At 42.7% G+C, this 16,260-nt stretch overlaps 1 protein-coding gene across 8 annotated transcripts in view; it reads right to left on the reverse strand.

The window, feature by feature from the left end:
• The window catches only part of CASP8 (caspase 8), a 28,920-nt gene that overhangs the window by 5,428 nt on the left and 7,232 nt on the right, over nt 1-16,260 (reverse strand). For 3 of the 8 annotated variants that reach the window (XM_060016318.1, XM_060016314.1, XM_060016311.1), the window contains 7 exons: nt 14,224-14,475; nt 12,500-12,834; nt 8,893-8,998; nt 7,897-8,035; nt 7,742-7,786; nt 2,036-2,121; nt 287-428 (listed from right to left, as the gene is read on the reverse strand). In XM_060016318.1, coding sequence (XP_059872301.1) covers nt 287-428; nt 2,036-2,121; nt 7,742-7,786; nt 7,897-8,035; nt 8,893-8,998; nt 12,500-12,801 — 820 coding nt within the window. In that variant the 5' untranslated portion in view covers nt 12,802-12,834; nt 14,224-14,475. Of the gene's footprint in view, nt 1-286; nt 429-2,035; nt 2,122-7,741; nt 7,787-7,896; nt 8,036-8,892; nt 8,999-12,499; nt 12,835-13,735; nt 13,925-14,223; nt 14,476-16,260 lie in introns of those variants that run through there. The other 5 variants (XM_060016313.1, XM_060016315.1, XM_060016312.1 and 2 more) reach the window with 3 other exon arrangements.

The raw sequence follows: 16,260 nt of genomic DNA on the forward strand, positions 1-16,260 counted from the left end.
CTAGTGGAATTAAAAACAAAGTTTATTGTTGCTTTTTATAAGCTTTTTAGTAAGATTTGATATTTTATCTTTATATATACATTGCTTTGATTTTTAAAATTAATTAAAAAAAAACAAAAGCAGAAAACTAACAAGTATGTAAGAATGTTGTTCACCTCCACAGGGAAATACGGTTATAACCATCTTTTTGAAACACGTGGCCCTGTTGATACAGCTTTTGTTCTCCCCTTTTGACAAAAACATAGATATCAGAAATATTTCATTTCTCTTTTGGGTTCTACTGTACCTGCATCCAAGTTTGTTCCATTCCTATCCTTCATGCTGTGAAGTTTGGGCACATCCTTCCTTGCTATGCTAAAATCATAATTGTTAAAGATCAAACAGTATCCCCGAGGTTTGCTTTTCATTCGGTAAACTGTGTTCGATGTCTGGAAAACAAAAATCCAGCCCAGGAGCTGACTCTGTGGATCAAACACTTGAGACGTGAACAAACAACTCCCTAGTAAGAGGTTAGGCGTCACCTAAGCCAAACTGGGATGCAAGTGCACTTTCCATAGCCCCACCCCAACTTGGCACTGCTCCCCTAAGGAACTAGTTTCCACTCATCCCCCGACAAGGATCGCAGACTTCTTCCCCACAGTTAGTGTGGAAAGTCAGTGTCCCGATACTTGCGCGTCCTGAGCATTTGCACTTATATTAATAGTGTTGTCACCACATTGTACTGGTATTATTTATTCTCATTTCTGCTCAAGGCAGTGAACATCTGTGCCAGGGACTAGGATTATTATTAATTTGTGAGAGCTCAATCAGGAGTTCCTGGATGAATGACTGTCTTGGTGCTGTCTCTGGGCTGCCCCTTTGAGACCTTGTGATTCCCTCAGCTCTCTGCTCAACTCATCCATGCTTCTGGGCTAACAGGTGAGGGCCTGCCCATCACACAGCATAGCATGGTCCCAGGATTTTTCAAGCTGATGACTTAATCTGGATCTCAGGACCAAAGTGACTCGAGGAGACAGATGTGCTAGGCAGGCAGGTCTTGGCTGTGCTACAGGTTACAGTATCCAGACTCTACTACTTGACAGTATCAATCAGAGGTGACCCTGTGACCTCCTGACTTCCCTGGGGTTGTTTCAGTGCTGAGATATTTAGCATTGATTGGAAAATCCATGCAGTTCCTCAAGGTGGAGAAAAGGGCTCCAGACTAGGGGGCCAAATTCCTGGCTCTACTACTTAATAACCTGAAGACTTTGGACAAGTTAACGAATCTCTCTTGCACTCAGTGTCATTAGCTGACGGGTGGGGATAAAAGCATGCAGAGTGCTTTTACTGTTTACAAAGCGCCACATGACTTCAGTTAATCCTTGATGTTCAGACTGAGAGAGGTCTGGTAACTTGCTCAGGAATCCACTAACAAACGGTCTCTCCTAAGCTTAATTTCAAGTCTCCCACTAGACGTTAGGCATACAGGGTTTCCTCTGTTTCCCACCACAAGGAAGAGTGAATGGGCTGCTGAGCCACAATGTGGTAAATTGCTGAAAGTTACAGAAACAGAAGTGATATCTAGAAAGGCAATTCTTGGGCCAGCTCATTGGGATGAGATCATAGAGACAACTAGATCGTTAGCATGTGCTGCTTACCCCTAATCGCAAAGGAGAAACTGTTTTGAAATGCCGAGCTAAAAGAAGACTTTGCTTTTTCTAATCCTGCTGACTCTTCTCCCAAAGCCCTCTCCCATTTAGGCTGATGCAGCTGCTGAAAGGATCAGGTTGGAGGCTCCCCACCCCTCTACCCTCCAACTATTCCAACATCTTCGCTTTTAAAGTAGAAATTTAACACATGGGAAACCTTTTCAAAATTCAAAGTTTAAAAGTCACATTTTAAACTTGTGCTTTTGTGAATTTTTTTCTACAGTTCTCAACATTTTCAATAAGTTTCTGTCCCTTATTAGTTTATCTGGAAGCTAAAAAAAACCTCAGGAACACAATAACTAGAATCTGCAGCACAAAGGAGAAAAGGAATGGGAATTTCCCCGTACCTGTGACTCACTGTCCTTTTCTCCTGGAGAGTCCGACATGGCCAGCATTTCAACGGAGCCCTCACTTAAGAACAATTGTGACACATCTGGAATGACACAGGCAGGGAAGGTGCTTTGGTGAGGAAAGATGTAGCACCCAGGACAACATAAAGTCCCTTTTAAAATGAAAATTCACAGGACTTCCCTGGTGGCTAAGTGGTTAAGGATCCTCCTGCCAATGCAAGGGACATGGGTTCGAGTCTTGGTCTGAGAAGATCCCACATGCCGTGGAGCAACTAAGCCTGTGTGCCACAACTACTGAAGCCCGCATGCCTAGAGCCCATGCTCTGCAACAAGAGAAGCCACCACAGTGAGAAGCCCACGCACCACAACGAAGAGTAGCCCCCACTTGCTGCAACTAGAGAAAGCCCATGCACAGAAAAGAAGACCCAATGCAGCCAAAAATTTTTTTAATTTAAAAATAAATAGAATAATTTTTTAAAAAATAAAGTCAGGATTTGTTAAAAAAATAAAATAAAGAAAAAAAAAGAAAATTCACAGACCACCTTGAACATAATATCCTTGCAGTTCACAGAATAAGGGAAAATCTTATCACTAACTAACTCTGCCCCTATTTCAAACATGCTGGCCTGGGGCTGCAGGGTCTTTGTCTTTTGACAATGCCTTTTATATCTTCCAATGTGCAGAGAAGGTGAAAAGTAGCCAGTGCTATTAGGAGAACAGGTCCATTAACATGCAAATGTCATCTGCATACAGAGTGAAGTAAGTCAGAAAGAGAAAAATAAATATTGTATATTAACGCATATATGTGGAATCTACAAAAATGGTACAGATGAACCAGTTTGCAAGGCAGAAATAGAGACTTAGACGTAGAGAGCAAACGTATGGACACCAAGCAGGGAAAGTGGGGGTGGGATGAATTGGGAGATTGGGATTGACATATATACACTAATATGTAGAAAATAGAAAACTAATGAGAACCTGCTAGATAGCACAGGGAACTCCACTTCATTGTACAGTAGAAGCTAACACAACATTGTAAAAACAACTATACTCCAATAAATAAATAAATAAATAAAACAAAATGAAAAAAAAAGATGGAGAAGTGGTCACGATTGTGACTGCTGTAGCCCTCCCTCTCCCCAGCCTGAGTGAGCAAGTGAGCCCTAATCAGCCGCTGCTTTTGCCCCCTCTTGCCTGGGTGGGGAACAGATGCCTGAGGGTGGCCCACATGCACAGACGGCACCAAAACCAAAGTTGAACTCCAGGGGCAGTGGGACCAAAGAAGAGAAAGGGAAATCTCTCTGTGCAGCCACAGGAGCAGAGGGTTAAATCCCTGCAATCAGCTTGGTAAACCCTGCATCTGTGGAATATCTGAATAGACAATGAGTGTTCCTGCAATTGAGGCTGTGGACTTTGGGGGCAACTGTGGACTTTGGGGGCAACTGTGGACTTTGGGGGCAAGTACACGCCAGAGTTGGGCCAGGTCAGAGTCTGAGCTGGCCCTACATAGCCCACAGCAGGTCCAGAGACCCACCTAGAAGTACTGGAGGACTTCCCAGGCAGGCAGGGATTGGCTGCACTTCACTGTGGGAGCAAGGACACTGACAGGTGAGGCCACAGGAAAATATTAATATTACTATTATTTTTTTCACTTTGTTCTATTGTTTTTTATTATTCTTTTAATTTTTATGTACTTTTTCTTTTCTTTTTATACTTTTATTTGTAATATATTTTTTACTCTATTTTTTTTTCCTCTTTCTACTTTACTTTGTCATTATATCATGCTTTTTCCTTGTTTTTCTTTTTTCCTTTGTTTTTAATCTTCTTTTTAACTATATTTTATATTTTTCAATTTTTACTTTTTTGTTGTTTTGTATTTTTTCCTTTTGTTTTCACCTTTCTTATGTTTTTACGTTTTTTTATCTCTTTTGTGTGTTTTATGCTTTCTTTGCCTTTTTTTAGATTGCTTTCTGCTTTTGATTGGTTTTTTGTTTTGCTTTTACCATTCAACTTGCGGTTTTGTTTGTCTGTTCTTTTTTTTTTTTTTTTTCTTCCACACCATGTGGCTTGCAGGGTCTTGATGCTCCAGCCAGGTGTTGGGCCTGAGCCTCTGAGGTGGGAGAGCTGAGTCCAGGATGTTGGACCACCAGAGAACTCCTGGCCCCAGGGAATATTAATCAGCGAGAGTTCTCCCAGAGGTCTCCATCTCAACAGTAAGACCCAGCTCCACCCAAGGGCCAGCAAGCTCCAGTGCTGGATGCCTCACAACAAACAACTAGCAAGACAGGAATGCAACCCCACCCATTAGTCTAAACCCCAGCCTTTAGTCAGACAGGCTGACTAAAGTCATACTACGCTCACAGACACCCCAAAACACACCACTGGAGGCGGCCCTGCCCACCAGAGGAACAAGATCCAGCTCCACCCACCAGAATGCAGGCACCAGTCCCCCCACCAGGAAGCCTACACAAGGCACTGGACCAACCCCACCCACTGGGGGCAGATGCCAGAAGTAAGAGGAACTATGACCCTGCAGCCTGCAGAAAGGAGACCCCAAACACAGTAAGTTAAACAAAATGAGAACACAGAGAAATATGCTGCAGATGATGGAGCAAGGTAAAAACCCACAAGACCAAACAAATGAAGAGGAAATAGGAAGTCTACCTGAAAAAGAATTCAGAGTAATGATAGTAAAGATGATCCAAAATCTTGGCAATAGAATGGAGAGAATACAAGAAATGTTTAACAAGGACCTAGAAGAACTAAAGAGCAAACAAACAGCGATGAACAACACAATAACTGAAATTAAAAATACTCTAGAAGGAATCAATAGAATAACTGAGGCAGAAGAATGGAGAAGTGAGCTGGAAGATAGAATGGTGGAAATAACTGCTGCAGAGCAGAATAAACAAAAAAGAATGAAAAGAATTGAGGACAGTCTCAGAGACCACTGGGACAACATTAAACACGCCAACATTCGAATTATAGGGGTCCCAGAAGAAGAAGAGAAAGAGAAAGGGCCTGAGAAAACATTTGAAGAGATTATAGTTGAAAACTTCCCTAATATGGGAAAGGAAATAGTCAATCGAGCCCAGGAAGCACAGAGAGTCCCATACAAGATAAACCCAAAGAGAAACACACCAAGACACATATTAATCAAACTATCAAAAATTAAATACAAAGAAAAAATATTAGCAACTTCCCTTGTGGTCCAGTGGTAAAGAATCTGCCTTACAATGCAGGGGACGTGGGTTCGATCCTTGGTCATGGAACTAAGATCCCACATGCCGCAAGGCAACTAAGCCCATGTGCCACAACTACTGAGCTCACATGCCTCAGCTAGAGCCCATGTGCCACAAATTACAGAGCCCGTGTGCTCTGGAACCTGCATGCCACAACTACAGAGCCCATGCACCCTGGAGCCTGTGCACTACAGCTAGAGAGAGAAAACCCACACACCACAACTACACAGAAGCCCGCACACCACAACGAGAATCTGCACGCTGCAGTGAAAGATTCTGCATGCCTCAATGAAGATCCTGTGTGCCACAACTAAGAGCCAACACAGCCAAAAATAAAAATAAATAAATAAATTAAAAATCTTTTAAAAAAAAGAAAAAATATTAAAAGCAGCAAGGGAAGAGCAACAAATAACATACAAGGGAATCCCTGTAAGGTTATGAGCTGATTTTTCAGCAGAAACTCCACAGGCAACAGGGAAGGGCCGAATATATTTAAAGTGATGAAAGGGAAAAAGCTACAGCCAAGATTACTCTATCCAGCAAGGATCTCATTCAGAATTGATGGAAAAATCAAAAGATTTACAGACAAGCAAAATGTAAGAGAATTTAGTACAACAAAACCAGCTCTACAACAAATACCAAAGGAACTTCTCTACGCGGGAAACACGAGAAGAAAAAGACCTACAAAAACAAACTCAAAACAATTAAGAAAACGGTAATAGGGACGTACATATTCATAATTACCTTAAATGTGAATGGATTAAATGTTCCAACCAAAAGACACAGGCTCGCTGAATGGATACAAAAACAAGACCTGTATATATGCTGTCTACTAGAGACCCACTTCAGACTTAGGGACACATACAGAAAGTGAAGTGATAGAAAAAGATATTCCATGCAAATGGAAATCAAAAGAAAGCTGGGGTAGCAATACTCATAACAGATAAAATAGACTTTAAAATAAAGAATGTTACAAGACACAAAGAAGGAAACTACATAGTGATCAAGGGATCAATCCAGGAAGAAGATATAACAATTATAAATATATATGCACCCAAGATAGGAGCACCTCAATACATAAGGCAAATGCTAACAGCTATAAAAAGGGGAAATCAACAGTAACACAATAAAGGTGGGGGACTTTAACACCTCACTTAACAGATCATCCAGACAGAAAATAAATAAGGAAACACAAGCTTTAAATGACAAAATAGACCAGATAGATTTAATTGATATTTACAGGACATTCCATCCGAAAACAGCAGATTACACTTTCTTCTCAAGTGCACATGGAACATTCTCCAGGATAGATCATATCTTGGGTCACAAATCAAGCCTTGGTAAGTTTAAGAAAATTGAAATCATATCAAGCATCTTTTCCAATCACAATGCTATGAAATTAGAAATCAATTAGAGGAAAAAACCTATAAAAAACACAAACACATGGAGGCTAAACAATATGCTACTAAATAACCAAGAGATCACTGAAGAAATCAAAGAGGAAATTAAAAAATACCTAGAGATAAATGACAAAAAAACACGATGGCCCAAAACCTATGGGATGCAGCAAAAGCAGTTCTAAGAGGGAACTTTATAGCAATACAATCCTACCTCAAGAAACAAGAGAAATCTCAAATAAACAATCTAACCTTACACCTAAAGGAACTAGAGAAAGAAGAACAACAACAACAAAAAAAAAACCCAAAATTAGTAGAAGGAAAGAAATTATAAAGATTAGAGCAGAAACAAATGAAATAGAAGAGTAGCCCCTACTCGCCACAGCTAGAGAAAGCCCATGTGCAGCAACAAAGACCCAACACAGCCAAAAATAAATAAATAAATTTTATTTAAAAAAAAGACACATGCACCTTGATATTCATTGCAGCACTATTTACGATAGCCAGGTCATGGAACTAATGTCAATGCCCATCAACAGACAAATGGGTAAAGAAGAAGTGGTATATATATACAATGGAATATTACTCAGCCTACAAAAAGGAATGAAATTGGGTCATTTGCAGAGACGTGGATGGACCCAGAGACTGTCATACAGAGTGAAGTAAGTCAGAAAGAGAAAAACAAATATCATATATTTAACACACATATGTGGAATCTAGAAAAAATGATACAGATGAATTGGTTTGCAAGGCAGAAGTAGAGACACAGACATAGAGAACAAACGTATGGACACCAAGGGGGAAAACGGGGGGTGGAAAGAATTGGGAGATTGGGACTGACATATATATACTAATAGGTAGGAAATAGATAACTAATGAGAACCTGCTCTATAGCACGGGGAACTCTACTTCAATTCACTGAAACTAACACAACATTGTAAAACAACTCTACCCCTATTAAAAACAAAATGCGGATGTGGTAGAAGGTTGTGGAGAGGAGGCAATGAGGCTATCAGGAAGTAAATTAACTAAATAAACCTCGAAAACATATCTGCAAGTATTACCATTTGAAAATTCATCTGGACCTCTTCCAAGGCTCATTCCTTGCTCTGAATTTAAAAAGAAACACACATATTTGATTAGAAACTGCTGTGACATAGAGGAGTATGTCCATTTAAGACTACATTTTGCTGATCCACAGCTCTCAGGTTATTTATACCTCTGCTTAGTTCTTCATAATCGTTGATTTTCTTCAGCAAGCTCTTGTTGATTTGCTCACAGATTCTTTTCAGGGTGTCCAAGTATCTTTCCCCTAGCATGACCCTCTTCTCCATCTCTATGAAAATATCAAGCAAGGTCTAGAGGGAGGAGAAATCAAGTTGGAAGATTAGATGGAGCCATATTGGCTTTTAGATTAACTTTTTGTTTTGCTTCCACTCTCTCCAAACTAAGCACCCACCCTAGCTTCCCAAGCCAACCCTCCTGAGAGGACATCCTGGCCTTATAAAGCCAATCAGTAGATTATTAGGGAGGCAATTCATGATTTCTGGCCCAGAAAGATAGAAATAAGAAGACACAGGAGAAGTCACATCAGATGTCACCTAGTCCCCAGGCCCAGGCCCTCTGCTGAAACTGTCTGTGGACACCTTTATGTGAAGACAGTGAAGCAGCCTGAGTGCATGGCTGAGATGTGACAGCCTGGTCCCTATGGCAACAGCCCTGGGGACTGCCTCACACCCTCCATTGCCTCTGCCACCTGATCATCTCCAGGCTGAGTGTCCCCATAACACATACACACACAGACAAGCACACACACATACAACATTACATCACAACACACACACACACACACACACACACACACAGAGTTCCAGGTCCCAGGTTGTTTCAGAGACTGCAGAAGTGGGGAAACGATCTCAGGCCCACCACCGTCTCTCCTGGCTCTGCAAGGTCGCCACATTGCCTGTGCCTCCACACCAGCCTTCTCCCCTTGCTCCTCACTCTGCCTTGTTCCTGGTAATTAATGTGAGCAGCACTTCACAGTATACAGAGGCATCATATCTACAGCACTCATGCCTGACAGCATTCTTCTTCTCCCCAGTTAAAAAGTGAGAATTCATGTTGCTTTTACTGACAAGCGCTCTCTTTAGTCTCAGAAATCCCCACTGGCTGACTCACCCTCAGGACTAAACCTCGGTCAGACACCAGGTCTTACCATGTCATCATCCAGCTTATATTTGGCGATCTTCTGGCTCAAAAAAAACTTGAAGTCCTTCAATTCCTGTTTGGTCATATCTTCTGATATCTGAAAAAGCATGACCCTGAAGTGGGAAACAGAAACACTTTAGAAATATTTTCTTAAATGATTTCCCAACCGATTTCCCATCCGAGTCACAGTGGACTTGATTCCTACGGCCTCCCTTTAAAATAAAGCCAGATAATGACATGATTTATGAGTTGAGTCTTTGGAAAGAGGCTGGTGTAGTGACACTGAAGACAAATGGCTCATGCCCAACTATCCCACTCTTAACAGAATTTAAAGTTCTCCAACTTTGACTTTCAGTTAATTCCAGTTAAATGAATTGTGTTTTTCCTTTGTCCTTCGCTATAAAATCAAGATCTTGTTGCAATAGAAAAAAAGCTTTGATTTTGGATATCATGCTTTTCAAAATGCAAATCAGATGGAATTCCTCAATTAAAACTAGTCAATGTTCTCCCAGGCGCTACCTTCAGTAGGAAGGCCAAACACCTCCTTCTGGAGTACAGGCTTCTCCCAGCCGCTACCTTCAGTAGGAAGGCCAAACACCTCCTTCTGGAGTACAGGTTTTTGTGAACTGAGCCCAGCCTGTCTCCTCATCTCTGGATGCTCCTTACTGCTGTCCCCCCATCTCCTCTCCAAACACACCCAGCTGCCCTGCCCCTCACCCTGTTATGCTGGGCCTCCTCCCACCCCTATCCCCTTGTCCGTCTGCAGACAACCACTCATCCACTAACAGCTCAAGCACTGCCTGACTGTCCTCAAGGCTGTATTCACCCCGCTGTACCTGCCTGTGCATCGCCAGAAGAGTAACACACATAACTGTCTGTTTATGAAGCTGTCCAAGTTCCCTGAGAATGGGATCAGTGCCCTTTTGGTTTCCATAAGCCTAGAGGGTCATGAGATATAGTGCTTAAGTGCAGGGGACCCAGACTCCTGGTGTTGGAACCTTGGATCCACCATCCATGAGCTGTGTGGCTTTAGACATGTTACACAATCTTTCCCCCTCATCTGTAGATTGTAGATAATACTCTATTTACCCCTCTGGGAGGTGTTGAGGATTACATGAATAAGTTTACCTGAAGCACTTAAACCAACCTTTGGCAACACACTAAGTGTTCAAACATGACAGGCATTATTATTTCCTAAATTATGATAGGCTCTTGCGATATGCTTGTTGAATGAACAAAGGAAAGTTTTATAAGTCGGCAAACCTTTTACTATGATGGTGCAAAGGAAAATAACTTTAATACAAAAACATGTTAACTTCAAAAGTAAATTAGAAAATTAAAATTCTAAAAATAAAAACATGGTTGACCCTTGAGCAACACAGGTTTGAAGTGCGCGGGTCCACTTATGTACAGATTTTTTTCAATAAATACGTAATACAGGGCTTCCCTGGTGGCGCAGTGGTTGAGAGTCCACCTGCCGATGCAGGGGACACGGGTTCGTGCCCCAATCCGGGAAGATCCCACATGCTGCGGAGTGGCTGGGTCCGTGAGCCATGGCCACTAAGCCTGCGCGTCCGGAGCCTGTGCTCCACAATGGGAGAGGCCACAACAGTGAGAGGCCCGCGTACCGCAAAAATAAATAAATACATAATACAGTACTACACAGTCTGCGGTTGGTCGAACCCACAAATGTGGAACCTAAGATATGGAGGATCGACTGTAAGTTATAAGTGGATTTTTGTGCAGAGGGTCCACATCCCTAACCCCCATGTTGTTCAATGATCAACTGTAGTGTAGAAACAGAAGTTACTCAGTATTATCACCTGCTTCATCCTTCTTCTCATGGAATCTCTACCCTAGAAGTATTTCTCTAAAACTGTCTCAGTTTGACCAAGATTGGGTCCAATCAAAAGCTACCTCCCCTTTTAACTTTATCACAAGGTATTTTGCCCTTCTACGTTCCTCATTACTGAAACCTACTGGCTTTCTTGTACCATCATTGTCCAGAAATAAATCTGGATAGTTTATAAGGTACTAATTTTATAGGTAGCAATGATAATTTGAAATTTTAAATATCTTATAAATGGGAAGTGGCCACACTAGCATTTTTTTTTCTTACTTGATATTCAACAATGATGAACAAGCAGGAGATTTTACTTGTGCTGACCCTTTTGTTCCCAAGTTAACATGTTGAAGATTTTAACAGACAGATCCTGCCCTTGTTAGACACTCATAACCCTCCAACAGAGAGGCCCACGTCATTGTCTGCACTGGAAGTTGCCTTGGCTTTGCTCACATGGCAGGAGTGCAACCTTCAAAAGACCAAGACAGGGGACACAAGATGAGGCCCTCTAGCTTTCCTAATTATGGGGCTGTTGTTTTTATGATTAATTGATCCCTTAATGAAAAAAAATTCATTACAAGGACTTCACAATTCTATTGAGCCAAAGTTACCCAGTATTGAATAGTATCCTTCCCCACTCTCCTTCCAAATTCACATCCACTTGGAACGTGTAAAAGTGACTTTACTTGGGAAAAGGGTCTTTGTGGATGTAATCTTGCCAAGATAAGATCATACTAGATTAGGGTGGCCCTAATCCAATGGTTGGTGTCTTTAAAAGAAGAGAGAAATTAAGACACAGATACACAGCGGAGAAGACAAGGTGAAGAAAGAGGCAGAGATTGAAGTGATGCATCCGTAAGACAAGGAACACCAAGGACTGCCTGCAACTACCTGAAGCTAGGAGAGGATCATGAAACAGATTCTCCCTCAGAGCCTCTAAAAAGGAATCAATCCTGTTGACACCTCAATTTTAGCCTCTAGCCTCCAGAACTATAAGGAATTAACTTCTCTACTGTGTTAAGCCTTTGGCAGGACAGACAGCCCGAGCCACTGCTGTTCTGACAGCATCTGGGGTCACAGGGATTAAGCAGTCATTGAGCGTTACAGGATGGCTTATGAAGTAAAACTGTGGAAGCTGTTTAACCTTACAATGGTTGGTTATTACAATGGGGGTTTCCAGATGGCCAGGCATAGATTAAAAATGGTTATCTTATACCCTAAAAAAAAAAAAAGCACTCATTGCGGGGGTCTGGCCTGGCCAATCCAGAATGACTGGCAACACACAGCTCACTTAAGAACTTGGTAACAAAAGTCTTAAGGTATGGAATACAAGCCTAAAACCCTACTGAGAATTTCATAGTCATCCAAAAGTAGGTGGGAGGGCGTCTCAGGTGGGAAGTAGCGATGCTTTATTCAATAATAGGCAAAGAAGTGCATGGTATGGGCATCAGAGGCAGAGGCATCAAGATAACAGATACGTAACAGAGAGAGAGAGAGTTAGAACGTTTAAAAAGTGTCTATTTGGATTTTGGCATACCTATAGGTAATGTTTCACCTTGGAAAGAAAATTTTATTTTATGGTTTTAGCATATTTTTCTCTGAATTCTACATAAAGTCTCTAAATTTCTTAATCTGACTGTGGCGGGACATCTTCCCAAAGGCTCCAAAGTCACACCATACTGACAACCTACAAACAGCATCAGCCCTGCCCATAAAGATGTGCCCGTTCAACCCACACGTCCCAGCTCCACACCATGGAGGTTCTCCCCACCTATAGGCAGAGATCTGGGCCCTGCCCGGCATCTGAAGCTCCCTCTCCATCTCCTCCACACTGGTGTCCAGGTAGGTGAGCAGATCCAGTCTATTCATTCGGAAAAGCAGCTCCTTCAAGAAGGACAGGTTGCTTTCCTCCAACATTCTCTTTTCCTGGAGCCTCTGGAATAGCACCAAGGCATCCTTGATGGGTTCCTGCTTCCTATGTGGAATGTAGTCCAGGCTCAGGAACTTGAGGGCAGCCAGGTCTTCACTGCCCAGCTGTTCCCCAATATTATACAGACATCTGTTGAAATTCATGCTGATCAAGCGTTAGGAGAATGTAGTTGTTACCTAGGTTAAAATACAATGTTATGTTCAGATGAGGAAGAAAACTACCACTTACTGATTTGTTCCTTCATCAAATGCTATTACATCTACTATATGCCAGACATTATGCTGTGGATACAGGCAAGAAAACGAACAAACAGGTTCCCACTCTCAAGTAGCTTACTGTTTTTGGAAGGTAGATTTACAAACTAGCCAGTGGTCAGAGAGCTGTGACCAGGGCACAGTAGAAATATAGAGGAAAGAGCCTTAACTCAGCCTGGGAGAAGGGCTTCCTGGAGGGAAGTCACCTCTGGGGAGGAGATGGTGAAGGACAATTTTTGAAGGAAATAATTTATGCAAAAGTTGGAGGCAAGAATGTTCAAGTCAGTTCAGGCAGGCAAAGGGAGCTCAATAAAGTAACCATGAAGGGTCTGGGAGAGGGAGTGGTGAGACAAAGGGATGGAGCTGTGGCCGGGAACTGTTATAAAGGGCCTCATATGATGGGTCAAGGGGGTCAGGCTCTCTCCTGGATATAATGGGAAACCAAGAAAGGATTGTAAACATGAGCGTGACGTCATCCAATTAGGGATTAACATTTAAAGTGTGGGGGACATATGTAGATGTATAACTGAATCACTTTGCTTCACACCAGAAACTACTCCAATATAAAATAAAAATTAAATTAAAAAAATAAAATAAAGTGTGGAGGACAGATTGAAAGGGTTGGAGGTGGGAGAAGTCATGTGGTCTAATGGAAACAATGGTGGCAGGAGGACATGATGCAGTGCTCTCCCCCAAGGGCCTCAGGACAGGCACCCACAGCTGGTCAAGACCCCAAGACTGGAAACGGAACCAAAAGAACTCGGTCAGCCTTTCAACACAAACAGTCTCTAAATCAGATTATGGGGTATTTTCACATACTTACATGTTTGAGCAGGTAAAAAAAAAAGAGGGGGTCTTCCCTGGTGGCGCAGTGGTTGAGAGTCCGCCTGCGGATGCAGGGGACACGGGTTCGTGCCCCGGTCTGCGAAGATCCCACATGCCGCGGAGCGGCTGGGCCCGTGAGCCATGGCCGCTGAGCCTGCGCATCCGGAGCCTGTGCTCCATAACGGGAGAGGCCACAACAGTGAGAGGCCCGCGTACCGCAAAAAAAAAAAAAAAAAAAAAAAGAGAGGGCAGTGTTTCAGGAAACCCCAGACAACCTTCACACAAGCAGCCCCAGGTCTGGGGTTTCTCGAGCCCCTTGAGTCACCTTGGCCAATTTCTCCCTCACCTCCCCTGCTCTGATAGGCCCATGTTCATGGTACAGGAGCCCTTGGAGCAGGGTTTGTATCGGGTACATCATAGGAACGAAACTGGGACCTGGATCCCCAGGGCGGGCTACAGGGCCACTGTCAAAGCCAGGAATCTCACCTGCAGCTGACTGTCGGAGAGGCAGGCAGTGTGGTGGTTCAGAGTCTGGGGCTGCGGGGTCCGAAAGAACTTGGACCAGAACCCAGCTGGGGCACTGGCCCAGGCCTGGGCAGCTCACAGCCTACAAGGGTGAGATTCCTCCTCGGTAAGGTGGGATCAAAAGAGCAATATCTCCTGAAGTGTTGTGAGTATACAACACCTATCGTGCTTTTAGAGTAACGACCAGCAACTAACAAACAAAGACGAGTTCACCTGAAAGAAGGAAAGACATTGGCTGTGGGGCCGGACACCACCGGGCATGTGACCTGAACACTTCTCTTACCCTCCTGGTTTTCCCACTTCCTCCCTGGAAAATTCATCTGGAAGCAGTGATTTTCCACCTCTTCAACGTTGAAGAACTCTTCCTTGAAGGCTTACTCAGATGCTCCCTTACTTCAGGGCTACCATCTGCAAACCCTGAACTAGAAAACCTTTAACTTCTCGTCCAGCTTCATCATTTGCTTGCTCCCACAGACTCTGTGCCCCTGGGCACTTTCTACTCAAATAACCTTAACCTGTTTGGACCTCTTTCCTCCCTGAAACAAGGCTCCAAAATTTTTTTTTTGCGGTACGCGGGCCTCTCACTGTTGTGGCCTCTCCTGTTATGGAGCACAGGCTCCGGACGCGCAGGCTCAGTGGCCATGGCTCACGGACCCAGCCACTTCACGGCATGTGGGATCCTCCCGGACCGGGGCATGAACCCGTGTCCCCTGCATCGGCATGTGGACTCTCAACCACTGCGCCACCAGGGAAGCCCCAAGTCTCCTAAATTTTTAAGCTCCCTGCATTCACTGACATTCTCGGATGAAACCACAAATCCTGACTATCACTTGAGGGGTGATGGCGTGAACCAGGACCTGTGTATTTTGTATCTCTGATGTTAAAATACAAACATTATGGTAAACTTTAATATTTTTTAAAAGTGGCCCAAAAGACTTTGAAGCTTTTAGTTTTTCTTTTTAAAAACACCTTTCCTGGGACTTCCCTGGTGACACAGAAGTTAAGAATCTGCCTGCCAACACAGGGGACACGGGTTCGAGCCCTGGTCCGGGAAGATATCACATGCTGCAGAGCAACTAAGCCCATGCACCACAACTACTGAACCTGCACTCTAGAGCCCATAAGCCACAACTACTGAGCCCTCGTGCCACAACTACTGAAGCCCGTGCACCTAGAGCCCGTGCTCTGTAACAAGAGGAGCCACCACAATGAGAAGCCCTCGCACCGCAACAAAGAGTAGCCCTCACTCGCTGCAACTAGAGAAAGCCCATGCACAGCAACGAAGACCCAATGCAGCAAAAAATAAAAATAATTAATTAATTAAAATAAAATAAAACAGTATTTTTTTTAAAAAAACAATCCTGATTACTTCCCCCCAATCCTGATTACAGAACACTGGGGTGGTTTTTTTTCCAGTAAAAATTGAAAATGCAATAAATTATAACATGGTTATCATTGTCATACATCACATACACACAAATACACATTTATATAAAAATTAGAATCAGGTTGCACATCCAAGCGTGTACATCTGTATTTTTTTTATACCCACTTAATATTTAGAATGAACATTTACCCTTACCATAAATATTCTTCTTTGGCATATTTTTAATATTTCTTGATTTCCAGCATGTGGAGATATCAAAATTCATTTTAAGCAATTTTCTGTTCCTTTACTATTAAAAATAATATTTCACTGAGAGGTGTTTTCATATATCCTGTGCACACCTCTGATTATTTCCTTCTTAGAACTGGAATTATGGGCAAAACTTTTTTTCTCCCTTTTAATCTAGAGCTGACATTATTGTTTAGACAAGTTTTCTTGATTAGGAAACTGGAGGGACAGTGTCTTAGAAAGATACATCTTGTTTTACACTGGATTCACAAAGGCTGCAGAGCCTAGATTATTCACTGCAAAAGCAATCAATTATCATGAAAATACTTTTATATAGGAAAGATACCTTAAATATTTGGGCTGCACCTAAAAGCATACGTTCA

Source organism: Delphinus delphis, chromosome 7 (genome assembly GCF_949987515.2).
Source record: "Delphinus delphis chromosome 7, mDelDel1.2, whole genome shotgun sequence".
Lineage (NCBI taxonomy): Eukaryota > Metazoa > Chordata > Mammalia > Artiodactyla > Delphinidae > Delphinus > Delphinus delphis.